This window comes from Rhinolophus ferrumequinum, chromosome 8 (genome assembly GCF_004115265.2).
Source record: "Rhinolophus ferrumequinum isolate MPI-CBG mRhiFer1 chromosome 8, mRhiFer1_v1.p, whole genome shotgun sequence".
Classification (NCBI taxonomy): domain Eukaryota; kingdom Metazoa; phylum Chordata; class Mammalia; order Chiroptera; family Rhinolophidae; genus Rhinolophus; species Rhinolophus ferrumequinum.
The window spans coordinates 12,681,038-12,699,655 of record NC_046291.1 but is presented as its reverse complement, the minus strand read 5'-3'; the positions used below and the strand labels follow the sequence as shown (position 1 = coordinate 12,699,655).

General features: G+C 38.2%; 1 protein-coding gene across 1 annotated transcript; it reads right to left on the bottom strand.

Moving 5' to 3' along the window:
* Nucleotides 1-12,931: 12,931 nt before the first annotated feature.
* SCG2 (secretogranin II) lies at nt 12,932-18,268 on the bottom strand. Its single transcript, XM_033112921.1, has 2 exons — nt 18,121-18,268; nt 12,932-15,285 (listed from the first exon to the last, which is right to left on the bottom strand). The coding sequence occupies exon 2, from the start codon at nt 15,269-15,271 to the stop codon at nt 13,418-13,420; it is 1,854 nt and encodes a 617-aa protein (XP_032968812.1). The 5' UTR covers nt 15,272-15,285; nt 18,121-18,268; the 3' UTR covers nt 12,932-13,417.
* Nucleotides 18,269-18,618: the final 350 nt, after the last annotated feature.

The window sequence follows — 18,618 nt, the reverse complement described above, 5'->3', positions numbered from 1 at the left end:
TGGGTTAATCAATTCTGTGGACTCTGTAGGAGCAATGCTGTGCTTCCTGATGCCCAATGACCTACTGAAGATTTCCTGAGTCACCTAGTTGTTCCTTTTACAATCAATACGTATGATTTGCACAGGGTCAGGATGTCATTCCAGCATGAATGTGTGCCCTCGGCAACTTTTGTACCTTCTCACCCATGGCCTCCCTTATCACTCTAAAAGGAAAAAGGCCTCAATTATGCTAGTCCTCAGAAAAAGCAGTGGAATTGTTCCATCTTTTCTTATTCCCATCCAAAGCCATGTGCTGTACCTTATGGAGGAAGAGACAACTTCTATACTCAAAGTTCAGAGACATTAGGAAGGGCCTCTGTCTGTACTCACCACATGTTTGCTGGAGAACAGTCCATTAGCAGGGGCTTAAACCTTTCAGTGCACCATTAGAGATATTGGAAATCGAGTGCCATCCTCTTGAGTGGAGTGGGTACCATGGTATAAAATGACAACAGTGTCCTTATAGACAAGGCATTCACCCAGCCGTAAATACTCCCACTGAAGTGGATGAGCATATAAACCATCTGGTCCTTGGTTGTTCTTACAAATGAGGAAACTGAGACCTGGAGTAAGGTAAAATTGTCTGACATACAGTTAATTGTGACCAGGACTCATAGGTCTTCTGATTCCTCACCCATTGTTCTTAGAGGAAGAAGATAAAACTGAGTATAGAAGATACTGGGTAGGGTATGAATGGAAGCGAGAAGGTGGTCCAGGAAGAGAAAGGGAATAAAATAGGAAATCCAGTGATATCAGCAAAAACCCATTTATGTCTCAGGTGCCCCCAGATTAACTATAGGGTCAGCAGGAATAATAGCATTGCAGGAGTATGTCTCTGCTCTCGCCCACGCCACCCGGAAACAGTATGTTCCTGGGCCTTGCTACTCCAACTGCAGAACTCATACCAGCCACATCAGCCTCACCCAAGAGTTTGGTAGAAATGCACAATCTCAGGCTCCACCCCAGAGCTACTGATCCAGAATCTGCATTTTCACAAGATCTCCAGGTGATCCAAGGGCATGTGTGAGAAGCACTGGCTATGATACAGGGGGGTAAGGTCCATAGGTAGCAACTCAGATCACCCTCCACCATCCCCCTCATCCAGACTCTCCTCCCCACCATCATTCCCCTACAGAAGCCAGGACCAGCTGGGCTGACACAACACCTTGTTATTTCAAGACCCCAATTCACAGGATTTTCTATGTAGCCTCAGAATTCTCAAAGAGGATAAAGGGAAAGTCATGATACATGAAGGTGGGGAGGCCACAGAAAAGTGTCTGGACAGTTTGAATAAAAGATTCTAGGACTGTACAGATGTGCATGTATCTTAGATCTGATTTCAGTGTTTTTGTTTGACTTAGTTTGATTTGATTTGATGTGGTTGTTTTGTTTTGTTTGTTCATACCAAGTATCTACTTCACGAAGCAGGCAAATTGAAACTGTCCCACAGACTATTCCCTAGATGTCTCATTCTTCCTGTTCCATAGTAGTTTATACATGGCTCTATTTTATAGTTTTTTTCCCAGATAAGCACTCCTAGAAGGCAGTCTTCCTACTCGATTGTGAGCTCCTCAAAGGCAAAATTGCATGTTTATTTTTACCATCCTAACAGTTAGTGGCCTACATTGAATAAGCAACCAATAGTGAAAGATTTAAATAGCAAAATGAAAATGAATGAATTGAAGCAAAATGAAGGAGAACGAATAAATGAAGTAGAAGAGAAAGTCCTCCTCACTCTGGGCTCCAACTCTGCTGTTACTTATCTTGTAGCTAGATGGAGTCACATGACTCCTGAGCTTCCGGTTGCTTCATTAGTTACAGAGAAGTCAGCCAGCTGTGTCCTGGGATGAGGTAAGAATACAGGAACTACAATTTGTAACATGCAATCAGCAAATCACATTACTTTGAAATTCTCAGGTGAGAGTCACCATCCAACATGCGTTCATTGCACAGACCCAACTTTCTTTCTTACACTCTGTTCTTGATTTACAATATATATGCAAGGAAGAAACACATTATCAGAGGGGTGACAAAAGGAGCAATTTTGTTTTTCTCTCTTCCTCAATACTCCCAACCACCAAAAAATTAAAATATTTAAAAAATGTAAGTGAAATCTTAAAAATAACCATCTTCTAGAAGTACTTTATACAAACTCATGGCAAAAGTGTTCTCTGTAACCATTTGCTGGCACACATTATGGATGTAACAGTAATAATAACACCGATGACAGTCACAAAATTTAACTACTACTTAGATATGACAAGAAAATGTAAAGTCTCTATTTTTCCTAAAACACGTCCAATGTTTCTCTCAAGCCCCCATCACTGGATTACCAGAAAAATAAATTCACCTAATGTCCAATACAATAATCTAAACAGTCTCTTTAGGAAATAGCTTTCCATTTGTTAAAAATACTATTTTTCTTTGATATGTCTCATCTAATCTGCTTTTCTCCTTAAAATGGTTTCTGGCTTGTAGGGTAAGGGCTTGGGGGAAGGCTTCTGTGTCTTTGGAATCCCAGAAAAGAATTGGGGTCCTGTGATGCAATGTTATCATCTCTCTCTGGTCTCTAGGTGCTGCAGACATGGAGGGGCCTCTCAGATCCCACTTCTAAAAACAACTCTGCCCAGTTGCAAGGGATTTATGGATAGCCTCTAGCTGTTAGCTCCTTCAAGTTCTGCCTCAACTTTCAAGCTAGGGTCACATCTGGGAGGGAGTACTTTGACCAATATCTGAGCAAGGGAATGATAATCTAGCCATGCACTTCTTTTGGTAGTCCCCTGCCAATGCATGAGCGAGGTGGTATGGGGTCCTGGACATGCCTGTTGCATGCAGACCAACTTTGCTCTGGAGTGTCCCATTGGACCAGCAATGACTTTCATGACTGCATTTCAGTTGCATGGCTTCCCCTGCCCGATTCTTCCTCTTCTGTTTTTCTTTCACAGTCTATAGGATGGGAAGTAAGAGAAAGCAGTGTCTAAAAAAGCTTCAGAAAGTTGCATCTTCAATAATAAACAAAAGCTTGGTAGAAAGACAAGATGGAGAAGCACCCAGATGGAAGGAATGAAACATGCCAGGTCTCTGAGGTATAAAACATCATGGCGGAACACTCTTCCTCCCCTGAAGTTCCTACTGGAGCATCTCCATAAAGGACTAGACACCACGCATTTAGTCCTAATGCACCCCTTATCCCAAGACCCTTCCAGTTCACAGCAAATAAGAATGAATTGTGCATTTAAGAAATCAGGCTGATCCATTGGTTTATCTATCTTTTTATAGCTATTTTTATTTAATTTTATAGTCATAAAAACATACACAGAAAAGGTTAAAATTTCAGCTCTGTAAAGGAGAGATAATAATCCTATATGAAGAGAGAATGGGGAGGGCATATAGCGATTGTTAAACTTGTTAAGACTTTAAATTTGTAGAATAAATGATCAGTATATTTATGTATATTTACATATATGTACATGTAAGAGTGACATATGTGGAGTGTCTCACATGGATTTGTTTATTAAATGAAAAATGCCTTTTTAATGAACATATATTATGTACATGTGCATAATATATGTTCACATGTATTATCACATATATTACATATCACATATAACATATATTTACATATATTAAGAAGACATTCTTTACATAATGGACAGAATCAAAAGTGACATTTCATATTATATTGAATTCTGTTCTTCAAGGGTTCCAATTATAATACAGTCTCAGTATATCTGAATATATACATATTAAAAATTAAACCTTTAGTTAAGCTCTGACTGGAAATGAATAGAAATACAGATCACAAAATAGAAACCCTTCTCATTTATTTTTTTTTGCATGTAACTTTCCTTTAATAATATGAGTCTTATGAGGATGAAATCTTTTTTTTTTTTTTTTTTAACTTTTTGAGGATGAAATCTTAAGTGCAATAAAGGAAAAGCACAGATCACGGCTTTCTTCATCCAATACTCTGAAAAGGCTTTTAAACCACTAAAGGGGCTCAGGTTGGCACGGCCACCTTTTTTTTTATTGTCCTAAAGATGCAGGAAGCCTGAAGGTTAATGCACAAAATCACTTCCACCAGTCCCATGAATTTTGAAAAGCCTTCTGCACTGCGCTGATTTTAAATTGCAGAATGGTTCAGTGCTGTAACCCTGACTCTCCTGCTACCATAGCAACCTGTTGGTTCAGAATGAATTGAACTGTGGGATTATCTCTAAAGCAGAGGGGGGGAGGGGCTTCTGCTTTATTTTTTAGTCAGCTCACTGTGTAATGCCTATGAATAGGAAGGACAAGAAGGAATGATTCTTTTTCCTTTAAAATCTATGTAGCATTTTAAAAACATTATGTTTATTAAATAATCATGTTAAGTCTACAAGATGTAATTTGTCATTGCATCATCATTAAAATGTAGAGAACAAATAAAATCAAAATTAAAGTCTTCATTATCTCATTGAAAATTCACTTTATTTTAAAAAGATGGGATTTGGGCAGTGTGTAGAAAGGACAATCATATGAAATTGGAACTTGATCTTTTCAGTTTTCCCTGCCCATATTGGGTAACTTTAGCATAAACTGGGATTTTAAGCTTAAAATAAACCTGAAATGTTGGTTCATACCACCTACAGACTTCTGAACATTCCAGTTCCCGAGAAATGGCCCCAGCTAAATTGGAACCCATGACAGATGGAATCAGAAGTCATTGCTTCATCACAAACCACTTTCTCAAAATAGCTGCAGCACAAGAAATAATGCTGTTTGTCAATGGAGCAAAAGTGCTTTCACGATGTGGTCTATTTTTGTGGAAATACATTACATACACTTCTTATATCCCTCTCTCTATGTAATGTCCTCTACTAGGATTTACACAATACAGATGGTTAATAGCTGTCGAATAATTGATCAGGAAATTCTACCTTATATTTAGCAACTACCTCGTTCTGGGCACCGTAAAGCCACTTCACAAACATTATTGATAAATTCTTAAAATAGCTTGTAAGGTAAGTATAATCCCACCTCAGATCCAGCCAGAGTAAGTGCCTGATCTACTAAGTAGCAAAGCCAGGATTTTACTTGGTTTGGTTTTGTTTTATTAGCCCAAAGCCCCTTCTCCAAGTAAATGTTCCATCAGGTCAGAAGACTTTCTGGAATTGAAATCTGAATGCCCTTTGATCTATTACACTGAACTGATATGCCAATCAACATTAGAAAGGCTAAATTATTATGTGGTGGTCCAAATGCACCCCATAATATGTGAGTGAAAACTTAATTGTTTCAAACAACAAGCTCTTGAGAGTTTCTAGATCTCAGAATTAGAAAATTGTCCATTAAAAAGTGATGTCAACTATAATTTAATACGTAAATATGTATTAAATATATATGTATATATATGCGTATATATATATATATATACATTAAATATATATGTGTGCATATATATATATATGCACACATATATATAGTCACAGGATATGGAGTACAGCATAGGGAATCGAGTCAACGGAATTGTGACAGCTATATACAATGTCAGAGGAGTAATAGATTGGGGGAAGGGATTATCACTTTATAAGGGGTAAAATGACTAACTATTACATTGTTTTGTACATCTGAAACTAATAAAAATTAAAGTATGACATCTGAACAATGCTGTAGAGGCATGTAAATTTTTAAAAATAATAATGCTCTAAAAGAAAAAAAATAGTGATGCCAGGCTGAGAATCTAGGGATAGATTCAAACCCAAGTTAAAGCAAATATTAAATTCTGTACTTTTTAAAACATAAACACTGGCACCATCCTGAGATTTCAGATATTCTGAAAATACCCAGGTCAAAGAGCTTCTCATACAAGTACGAGGGCTGCACAACAGGCACTTCACTTAATCTTTTCTACTAAACTGAGCTGAGGTTACAGAGGTACATGCACAGACTCCATACAGCAGAGGACAGCAAAGAGGAAGGTATGCTTGATAACATCTGCTCGTTTATTCAACACGTGTACAATAAACAGCTTACATGGAAGAGGGATCGGTTGGGCATTGTAGAGGCTGTCGAGGCTGTTCAGGGCAGATCCCTGACTTTAGAGCTGATACTTTAACAGTTGAGATAGATGCGTACACATGACTAGCCATAGCTATATAGCAAGGCCAAGAGAAATAAATATTGCAATGAAGGTAAAAAAAAAATCACTGTGACAGCCAGGGAAAGGAGCCATGGGTGTACTGTTAACGGAAGTGCACTAAGCCTCAAAGAGTGACTAAATCGTGGAAGAGACCCTCAGGCTGAGGAAGCAGAAGCATCAAGATATGAACGTGCTGGCGCGACGGGAAGTACCAATGTGATTCTTGCATCATTGTGTCTTAGCATAGGCTTCATAGACCATTCTTCACCCCATCCTTTTACTCACTGTCCCCCTGATGTCTAGAAGTCATGGCAATGATATTGATTTAATGAAAAGCCTTCAAGGAAAAAAAAGTCTGATAAAATAACAAACCTCAAGGTATCAACATAACATTTTTACTTGAAAATGTCCTGAGAATAGAAAAAAGAGTGGTTACAGACATATGTAAATGATATGGAAATTTGCTATAAATACACATGCGGCTTTGGCTTTTCAGAAAAAATCTTGCTGGTGATTGCTATAATAAACCTTCTGGAAAGTGATACTATCTGAACACTTGCAGACAAATTGTCATCTTTGTTCCAAATCAAAAGGCTTAAACTTGCCAGGAAAACCACTGGCTTTTCAGTCCCTGGTTTTCAGCCATCAGAAGTTCCCTGGTCAAAACCCAAAGGATTCCCTAGACTCCCAACTGTCCGAAATAATAGTCCCGGCACAAATAGTTTTAGCTGTAGTAGCTACATATTTGGGCTTGCTAATGTACATCAGCGTGTGACTAATCTCCATTGCATTTATGATAACAGTAATCTCTTTGTTCTCTGGAGGTAAAATAACTATAATTCTCACCTATATTCATAAAAATGACAAAATAACTTTAATTTCGTAATGCTAGAAAGCATCTTAGAGACTTACCTAATCATGGCATAAGTCCTTCTAATCCTACATAAGTTAAGTTGAAAAATATCTGGGCCGAGTTGTCACAAGCTGACATCTCCTACCTACCCTCTTCCTGCTAAGTCACAGAGGGAACTGAGCTTCTGCTACATTTCCTTTAGGTGAAGATGAAAAATTTGGCATAGAAGGACATTGAAATCTGCAGCAGGAATTTTATTTTATTCATTTAATTCTGTAAATTTGTAATTATTTCATTAACATCATTAACTTCCATCAATTTAATTCTGTAAAAATTTTAAATGGCTTTAAATCTATATCAATATAATAAAATTGACGTTTCTTTTATTTTTTTCGATAAGAATTTACCTTGTTTCACTGTTCCAGAGTCAAAGTCAATTTCCATTATTTCTCTTTTCTTTTTTATGTCCCTCATTCCTGATTCATTAATTTAGTCAATAACTAGTTTCTATGAACTTCCAATTTCCAGTTACTGATCCAGGGAGCTGGAGGTATAACAATGAATAAATAAAACAATAACTACCTTCAGGGAGATTACATTCTCGTGAAGGAAGAGTAGGTAATAAATAACATAAAATTATAAATTAAGAATGTTAGATGTAATCATGGTAAGGATACGAAAAGTGTGTAGGAGTTGAAGTTTTAGAAAGAGTGGCATTGAGAAGTCAATATTTGTTCCAAAAGACTTGAAAGAGATAAGGGGGGGAAATGCAGACTTTAAAGGAAAAAACTTCAGAAAGAGGATATAGCAAATGCAAAATGTTGAGATGGGAATATTCTTGGTATATTGAAGGAACAGGGAACAGGCCAGTGTAAATGGGAAGGAGGAAGTAATGGAGAGAACTAGGAAGTGAGTTCAGAACCAGCGCATGTCGGCCATTGTATTAGCTTAGCAGTAATTTTGGTTCGCACTTTTCAGTATCATTCGATCTAGATTATAACTGGATTGTGCTTGTTGTTGTGTTTAGAATACTGTGAAAGGAGACTGGACACAGGGAAAACCAGTAGACGGATATCCCAATAACCTAATTTAGAGATTATTATGGTTTGTAGCATGTTGGTAATAGTGAAGTGGTAGGAAGATGGTTGAGACAACAGGATTTGAAGCCAATTGATAAAGATGTTAAAAGATAAAGAGTGGAGTCAGGGACAAAACCATGGTTTGATCTAAAGAACTGAGATGGAAAAGGCTGTGAAAGAAGCTGGAATTTTGTCAAGGAGTAGGAAGCCAAGAGTTCTTCGATGGCTGTTTTACCTATTGAATATCCATGTGGGGATGTCACCAGACAGTTGAATTATTGAGTTTGGAGTTCAGGGAAATATTGTGGGCTAAACATACAAATTTGAAAATTGTTGACCAATATTTGGTGGTAAAGACGTTAGACTTGCATGGGATCCCCTAAGGAATGAGTGTAGATAGAAAAGACAAGGGTTCCAAGGTCTGAGCTCTGATCTGCAATGTTCAGAGATTGGGGAAATGAAGAGGGACAGCAAAGGATACTGAGAAAGAGTAGCCAGTGAGGGAGGGAGAGCCAGGCATGTGTGGTGGCCTAGACACCAAGAGAAGAAGGTATTTAAAGGTAAAAAAAAAAAAAAAAAAAGTAATTACATTGTCAAATGCTGTTAAATCAAATAAGATAAGGACCTGGAATTGATTTTCAGACTTGGCAAAATGGAGGTCATTGTTGATCTCACAAGAGTCATTTCTGTGAAGTGGGGGCAAAAGCCTGACTGAAAGCGTTTGAAAATGTGAGGGAGAATTTGAGTAAGTACACCCAACTCTTTAAAGAGTTTTCCTGTAAAGGGAAGAAGAGATATGAGCCAGTAGTTGTAAAGGGAAAGTGGGGTCAGGACAGGTTTTTGTTTGCTTGTTCATTTATTTTGTTGGTTTTGCAAATGAAAGAAATTGCAGCCTATTTGTATGCTGGTGGGGATAGTCCAGTAGGAAGGCAAAGCTGATGCACAGAGAAGGGGAGAATTCCTGAAGCAAGAAGGCAGCATTGAGTGTGCAAATGGATGGGTTAATAAAGCTGGAAGCACAAACCAGTTACCCACAAGAACAGGAAAGCAAAGAGTGTGTTGCTCCAAGTGCAGGTGGGTAGGTAAAGGTGGACATGGTAGTCTGTAGATCTTTTTTTCAGGTTGCTTTATTTTTCTCATTGAAACATAAAGCAAGATAATCCATGAGAGTGTAGATTATGGAGGCAGGGCTGGATATGTGTGGACACAGGGGAAAATATTATTGTCTAAGGAGAGACTGAATGGGTTAGAGGTACATTAAGATTCCAGGAGAGCGTTTTGGGCCACTTGAAATCAGTGACCATGAATTTAAAGTGAAATCAATCATCAGTGTGGGTATGTGTCATTCTCCTGCTATGTTCAGTTGTAGGAGAGAAGGTACAAGTGGGTGGAGAATTGGACTTAACTAGAATTCTTGGTGAGGAAAGAAATTACAATGAAATATGAGAGACTGAAGGGAGTTAAGAATGTTTACAAAGGAGTGATTATAATGATGAACACAAAATTTAAGCTTGACAAGCTAGGTGGTGAATCACAAAATGGATGAGAGAGAGTGGAAAGATGGTAGAATCCATGAATTACATTTTTTGGTGGGTGTGGGGAATTATTGGCACTAGAGGGAGTATACTGGAAATAATAGAAGGTGGTTATTAGAGTGAAGTGTTTAGAATTTAGATTTAGGGTAGGTTGAAGTTAATAGTAAGGAAAAGATCAAGGGCATAGCTATGCAAGTAAATAGCTGACAGAAGATGGAGCCTGGAAAGTGTTAGAGAGGTCGTCTGTATGGATATTGAAATTGACAAGTATTAAGACAGGGGCAGTGCGTTAAGAAAGTAAGTGAGCCAGAGCTATATTTTTTTTAATGCATGAGGGGAAGTGACCTGGGGCAGTAGACGACTGCAATAGCGAGGGGTAATGTGTGGGGTACTGGCTGGTTGCATGACATTTCAAGTAGCAAATCGAAATAGTGTACACCTTAAATTTACACAATGTTATATGTCAGACATGTTATAATTTTTTAAGTCCATTATTCCAGCTGTTATGGATGTCCAAAGTGTTGGCTTGACCTTTACTTGGATTTTGTGAACCTCTATTTATGTTTTTGATACATCTCATTACACTTGGTTTTGCTTTCATTTGCATCTAAGATAATCCATATTAATAATAAAGCTGTATATTAACATACCACACTCCACAAAAATATTGAAAGAAAAATGTCCCATAAGCAGCCAAAAGGAGCAAGGAAGAGAGTTTCAGGGGAAGCAGCAACCTCAGAGGAGACGTCAGTTTGCCTTAGAGCCAGGAGGTAAAAAGAATATTCACTGAAGAGGTTGAGGATGCAGGGTCTTTGCTGACGAATGACCTTGAGTACCAAAGGGCATAATTAACAGTGTTATAGATTATGAGAAAGAGTAGAAACTGGAGTCCAAAACGGTGATACACAACGTTTGGTGGTGAGGGCGGGGTGGGTGAGTGAGGGAAATGGGCAGTTTCCAAGTAACAAGACTTGGAAGTCTCGTTATAAAGGGCACAGTCTGTTTGTCCTAATTGTCCCACAGGCAGGTAGGCTGTGGGTGTTGAGGGGAGGGAAGGCTTGGTAGGTGGGGATCTTGCCCAAATCATACAGAGTGCTGGGCTCCTATCTAACTCCTTCTGATGGAGGCATGGACTCCTACAAGGGGTGCAGTCTTAGGGCACAGGCAGTTTCTTGCTCCTTCTAGTGGTAGCCTGCAGACAGTATCTGCTTGAAGGGCTCAAGCTCCTCCTTGACTTCTGCTGAAAGGGGCTTCTGGGCAGGGAAAGGGGCAGTGTTGCCCTAATCCCAACTAATTTTTCATCCACATCCTGGATGGTACACAGAGCTTTATTTCTTATGCTAGTGAGCCATGTACTAATGCACTTATGAAAAAAGAAATCTTTGGATCAGAAATAAATAAATCTGATAACTCAATAGCTGGGGATATGGTGGTACTGCAATACGACAATGATGTTTGCTGACTTCTGTCTGAGAGAAGTCAGGAGGAGAATATAGATCCCAAATTAAATACCTCCCCAACTGCTAAATCCTGATGCCTGCAATGCCATCATTAGAGAATCATGGAATTTCAAGCCTGAGACTAAGATAAAAGCATCCCATTGTAGCCGAATGCGTGTGGGGTTTGGCATCCCACTGATTGGTGTATAAATCCCAGCCTACATCCTCATCAGCTATGTTGTGTCGGTTACTTGCTTTCACTTCCTAACCTCTCCATAGGGCAAGTTTCCATTGGGTGGAGACATGTGCATAGTTCTCATTTCTGCTAAGGACTCTCATGGAAATAGTCACAGGGCTGATGTAGTATACTAGGAGTGACTTACTGCATGAAGTAGAAAATTGCAGAGAATACATAAAGGACAGAAGGTGTATGTGGACTTCAGCAAAGCGTGGCATGTAAATATGTACCTAAAGTTTCGGTCTCACAAGTATCCTGGTTCTCTCCATAATCTTCGATTCATAGTATCGTCTTGTGAGGTAGTAACTTTCTATCTTGCAAGTATTTGAGTGAAGACCACTTATTAGAAACACCACAGAGATAATGCACCTGTAAGTTCTCTTCCTGTTAAAGATTTTAGAGTTCCATGAAATTGCATAGAATAAGTGTACAGAAAAGAGTCTGGGAAAAATTATAAAGTAGGAAAACCTACATTCAGTGTTTTCCCCTTGAATTGGCTTCTGACCATTCAAGGATTGCCTCCCCTCCCTGCCCCTCAGAGAGAGAGAGAGAGAGAGAGAGAGAGAGAGAGAGAGAGAGAGAGAGAGAGAGAGAGAGAGAGAGAGAGAAAGTGGCCTCACTTAGAAGTGACTCATACCTCATGAGCCCCTCACCATCACACCTCCAAAGTCCCAACTCTCACCTCCAAGGGCATTTCCCAGAGAGTCTGTAGTTACGAACATAAGCTTTGGTAACTCATTATGCTGGGTGACTCTGGGAAAGTGATCTAAGCTTTCCAAGTTTTGTTTTTCCTGATGTAAAAGAGGGATAAGAGACTCTTGATAGTGGTATAGTAGAGACCAATTGAAGTAAAGTGTGTGGAGTGTGGAGTGGAGTGCCGGGTGCACAATCAACATTCAATAAATAGCAACTATTATTTGTGTCCTTGTTTTTAAACATTGTTATTGTGTTGCTCTATATAGCTCCTTGCTGCGGTTGTTTTTGCTTTGTGGCTGATTCCCTGTTGATGTGTCAGGATGCTAATATCTCCCCTGCTCCCCAAAGTAATGCACATTGTAACAAGTATGCACTGCCTAGCCCATTGGGGATTCTCTCTAGCACTAGGGCTAAAGAGAAGGAAGCTGGTGTGTGTATTCCCACTGTGTCTGCACCCACTGACTTACCTGACAGTCAATTTGGGGGTCCTTTAGCCCTTTTGAAATCATACTAACGAGGCAGAAGCCTTGTATTCTAGGGACCAAAGTGACCTGGGAATAGATAGGTTGTTTCCAAGTCTATAGTTATTTCTAATTGCCCTGTTCACAGCTTTTTTTTTTTTTTTAATGCTGGCTATGGGTATTGAAGAATTAAATGTTTTTATTTATATAAATCAAGGGGGAAAGGTATAAATATGACAACAAAAGGCAATAAATATTCCATAAGTCATATATAGGAGAAAAATCTTATGCAAGCCTTAGGTAATGGGCTGTTAGAGGATGTTGCATTCCACAAGCGTATAGTATGATCATATATTTACAATTCATTGTTTCTTACCTGGGTTGGCTGTGGAAGGTAATGATTTTCTCTTTTGGCTCCATACTGCTTGCTCCATAGTCATTGTCTCTGGTTTTCTAGAATGAAGAGTCCACAGTTGTCCAGAAATAGCATTTATTAATCAACAGTAAAACACACAATAGAAAAGGCCTTATAAATAAAACTATATATTTATAATGCTTTATTTTTTTTGCTTCAGTACTCCACAAAACACTACAGACAGTAACAAAATAATTCAATAAATATTAAAAACTCTCAAGAGAATTATGACACTCTTTATCATATGTGAGCATAAACAATGCCACAACCGTTAGATACACTATTAAACACGACCATAGATATCTTTCTCAAGGAAGGGATATAATTACTTTTTTTATCCAGAAGTCATAACATTTGCACATATCAATACACAGGAGAACAAGTCAGAGTAAGTGAAGCAGACACCCAGTGGAATGGAATCATCTGCCTGTACATCATTTAAAGGTATTACAGTGTTAATAGGAGGGAAGTCAACACACTAAAGAGAAATGCTGGGGTTTCCTTAGGTGGGAGGAGTGAAAGTAGGGCATTTCATGAAAGCCGCTTACATATTTTCCATTGCTCTCTTAGCAATATGCTCCCTTCCCTTTTCTGCCTTTTCTTGGTTGAGGTATTCCAGCACTTTCATTAACAGATCTTCATCCAAGTACTGTCTGTTTGGGGTATCGTCGTTCTTCGGGGCCCCCGCAGGGAGCCTTTTGCTTACCGAGGCCAGTTGGTCAGTTTCCTGAGAGCTGCCTTGACTCAAATGCTCTTTGATGGCCTGCTGGATTTGGTCCCCCTCCTGTACATCATCTTCAGAGGAGACTTGACTGGGAACTCGCTTCACCTGGTTTGAATTCATGATCTCAGGGTATTTAACCAGCATCCTGGCCAAATACTCTCCCAATTCTTGATCCTGGTCATTCAGGTTTTCATATGCCATTTGTCTGTTTTCAACCTCTGGCATCCAGGCACCTTTGGAAAGCTGGTTTGCTCTAGATCCCCCACGACCATACGGGAGTCTCGGCAGAACTTTCTCTCGGTTATACTGACTGGGAAAGTATGGAGGCTTTTGATTTGCAGCACTCTCCATCCCTAAAAGATTTAAAATGTCCTCAACACTGAGCCCATCTTGTAGGGCCTCTGTCACAGCACGACCAGGTGTTTTGGGGTAGCCATTCTTGGAGATTATCTTATTTTGGAACATACCTGGCTGATCTAAGTCAACCTCAGAGATATCATCTAGGTCAACAGGAAGTTCAAGCTCTGGTTCCACTGACCCATTTGGCTTCTCTCCAGTTTTGAGCATGTCAATTAAGTCTTCAGGGGGTATCTGTAAATTTCTTGAAATTTCAATCAGCTGATAAATAGACTGAGAATCAAGTGGTTTCTCAAGAAGCCTGGTTGCTCTTTCCCCAATTTGCCCACTCAGTGACCTCCCGCTTCCTGCAGCATTCACTAACCTTTTCAGATAGGCAATTACTTTGGAGACATCATCGGAGAGTTGATCTTTACTCTCTTTTCGGAGATCTTCATCCTGGAGGCCCAGCTGCCCTGAACGCTTCATTTCGTCATTGATTTGTTCATTTTTTTCAGTATTCTCTTTGCTGTCCCTGACCTCTTCCTGGGTTTGACTTTCTATCTTTTCCTCTACTGGGTTCCAATCTTCACCCCCAACCACATCTTCATAGGCAATGTTATTGACCTTATAGATATCATCTTCATCATCTGTGTAAAGCTTTTGCTCCTCATCAACCCTCTCACGCTTCTGATTGTTTGGTCCCGTCAGTTTCCCCAGCTCTTGGAAGACAGATTCCAGGGTAGCAAGACTTTGAGGAGTATATTGTTCCTCCACTATTTCATTTGTGCGTTTAAAGGGGTTGTCCCTGGAATTCTCTTCATACATAGGAGGAAATCGCATGTGTTTGAGTTTTCTCTCTGGCCACTGAAGGGTCTCATAATCATCAGGCATGTCGATTGGAAAGGTCTTCTCTGAATTCAAGGCATAGGGCTTGTTTTCTTTCAGTGCAGACTGAGGCTCATTTTCAGCCTGTCTCAAGGCTTCAAGTATTATTCTCATCCACTCATCTTCACTCAGGGAATCCCTTGAACTTTCAGGCCAGTAACTCTCATCGCCATTTTCTTTTTGCTGAGGGGGAACAGAGACACTTTGATAGGGCTCATTGTCTGGGCTGCTTTCTTCTTTGTGAGCTTGTTGCCGGAGTTTTTCTATGTATTCCAAAGCCCTGAGCATTTCAGGACTGGGAAATCTTTGGACATTTTCCAATCTGAGATCCGGTTCTTTCTGAAGCAGCTGGTTTCGTTGAAATGAAGCTGCTTGGGCTCCAGAGATGAGGAAAATTAAAGGGATAAGAGACAGAGCTGCTCCAAGCCAGTGAATCTTAGTTTCTGCCATGTTTGAAAGATTTCCTAAAAGACAGAAAACATGAGTTAACACAAATGAAGCACACTAGAGATGCTATAGCAAAAGAAGTAATTGACCATTGAGGGAGGGGGAAGGAAACATAGCAGAGATTACTTCACGTTCAATTTTGGGTGACTCTTTTTAAAATCCATAAATATTTCCGACATGATCCTCACAAGCTAACCACAGAAATCTTGCAAAATTGTTACCCATTTGCATCAAATTTGCATGGCATTCACTTGGCTAAAATAGTGACAAAAACACCGGTATGGGGTTTCTCTAATTTTATTTTTTAATTTATAAAACATGTAGTTTGTTTTTAGTATGCATTGTTTCTCTATAATAAAGACTTTCTAAAATGAGTTTTAGTTATGTTAACACACACAAATTATTTTCTTAAGGCTGTATCAAAAAAATGTGTGGCTTAGTTCCTAAATTGTTAATCTAATTTTGTTGTAGAACTATAGCAGCAGTGACGTTATTACATATGATGAAATGTTAATGTCAATCATACTGAATTACCTTGTGGATGAGCCCCACTCACATACATTTTTCAGAAATAACTTATTCTCACTCTGACACCAAATCCAACTATCAATTTTGGAAGGTCTATACCATAATAACCACCACAGCATGGATCTTCTCAGATCCCAGCTACATAGTAGGCTAACCCAATGAAGTTTCTTTCTGTGTAAACATATTAAAATAATAAGTTAACCTGCTTTAAAATATCAATACTCTACATTCCTTCTAATAATTTTATTGTCACTGTCTTGCAAAATGCAATTGTGGTTATATTTTTCATCAGCCCTCGAGAGTGTATAGTAAATAATAACAGATGCTACAGAGAGAACATAAATTTACTTAACCAGTCTATTTCTGAACTTGTGAGTGTTCAGATTCAGCTTGAATTATGTCTGTGTCTATTTTAGTATGGACCTGTGAAATCTTAAATGACTCATACTGTCAAAAAATCTTAAAATAACCACTGTGTAACTCCCAGTTTAGATATACACAGACGATGTGTTGAATTCTTCCTACTTAAAAATTTTCATTCATTTTTTTTCCTCTACTGCCTTATTATCTCATATATGAATTAACACAGGTATTAGTTCTTATATGTCTTACATTTGTATTGCTAACATTGAAAAACTATTTTAACACTTGCAATTTTGTTGCAAATAAAATAAACATAAAGGAATTTTGCAAGTTTGTTCATGACATCATACCTGGATCATGGTTTTGTGATATATAAGCTATGTAGGTACAATTTTCTGTTAACTTAGATATCAATTATAGGAAATATTGTTTACTAGATCATATTTGTATTTAAAGTAATGTTTCGGTTTTTAGAGCCCCAAGTGGTTATAGTCATAGAAATTTCTTTAGCACAGATGCACATATTTATTAAAATGATTCTCATTAAGCAGGCTGTGAAAAAATCTCTAAAGGCATGTCAGAGAAAACTTCTAAAATATTTACTATGAATCAATGTTTACTAAAATAAATTGTATTTATAAATCCTGAGGTCTAAATAAAACTACATTATACATTCTTCTTTATATTATTTAAGGATTAATCTAGCTTTATTAATATATTTCCAACATTGGCACTTGAAATATTAATTTTAAGAACCTTATTAGTAAACTTATTTTCTTTTAATCCACTATCCTGAAGTATTTTTATCATATGAGTTATGTGCTTATATTTAAAATCATTATCTTGTAGGTGGGCTTCACTGTGGAGTTGGAGCACAATACTCAATGAAGTTATTTAAAACAAACTAACAAGTGCTACCCTTTGGTCATTTGTAAGGTTCAGTTTGGATGACATAGTGCTTGCCTTTGAGTAAGACTCAAGGGATTTCTTACTCGGGTAGCAGCTCTTAAGATGGTTTCAAAAGCTCTGATATCCTATGTAGGGTTTGGACTAAAGCCTCATAAGTTAAAATGTCTTTTCTATTGAAATTAGACTGGAACATTGACAAATGCAGCTAGATATATCTAATTTGAGCAATTCAACTAGTTAGGACACAGAAAAAAGAAACATTTGTCCCATTCAAAATCTTCAGCAAAATATTGTACATCCTTTTTCAATCAAAGCATAATAATAATAGTTTATACAGTTATGAATGTTTTCCTCGTGTGTTCAATATTACCATCTCTCTGTAATTCATGGTCATATCCAACCTATAACCCAAGATAATATTTTACCCTGAATAAAAAAAGAAGCCTGTGTTCAAGATCATTCTCATCTTCCTTTTCTGGGACTAAAATTGGAAAATACTGTAAGCCCCTTCAGACTATACCAATTCCGAAAAAAAATTGACAATTAGTTAATTTTGCAAGGTAAATGTCAAAGAAAAAAAATAGTTCCAAAATTTATTCCCTCTATGACTGATGTGTTTAACAGCCTTTGGGTCATTGAAAACTTACTGTTAAAAATATCCAGCATATAAATTATATCCCTGGCTTTGTATCTGGTTCTTAGGGAAAAAACCAATAAATCGAGGAAAGAAACAGAATATCAGGCTTGGTTAACTTTACATTAATATGTGTACTGACACTAAAATTCTTAACTTGTTCATGCTTCCTACATATGACTATCTAAATAACATTATGGTTAATAAATATCCAACAGGAACTGATATAAATCATAGATTCAATCACATATTTACATACACATATAGTATTTTTACATTGGCTGATGAGCAGCAGGATGCTATTCAGTTATTCTATAGATATAAGATTGTCAAATGATCTTTTCTTCTCAGCTAGGCATTAAAGAAAGAACAAGCAATGTAGAACTTTCCAGTAAATCAAAGGGAAAAGCAGTCTCACCTCCTTTTTATATGGCAGAGAAGGTCCAGAGCATGTTCCTGCTGGTCCGCTCAGGGCTGCTCGGCCGTTTCAGCACCCGGACAGCTCCTCGGCTTATAGGGAGCCGCGGCGCCTGACTCCGCACTGCCACACTGACGTCACTTTGCTCAGCCACAAACCCGAGCACAAGCGAGCTTTTTCAAAGAACCCGAGAGAAAATAATCACTTTATGTATTTTTTTTTAATGCTGCCTGCTTACGCCACCTGTCTTTTTGTGGCAAAAATTGCAGTTTTCTTTTTTCTTTCATCCAAATCTTTGAGGCTTCAAATAAAATGCACTGCACAATTTCCCTCGGAAAGAAAGAAACCTGCCAGACAGACATGGCTAATTGCAATATAATCTCAACTGCATTCTAATATCTTGTGATAAGGTTTTCTTGTTGCTGTTGTTATTGTCGTCATTGAAAGAAAGTTCTACAGGCAAGGATTTTTTTTTTTCATTGCCCACAAAGAAATTCT

What these genes read in the sequence shown, in the direction of transcription:
- SCG2 (XM_033112921.1), bottom strand. Translation starts at nt 15,271, where the DNA reads ATGGCAGAAACTAAGATTCACTGGCTTGGAGCAGCTCTGTCTCTTATC.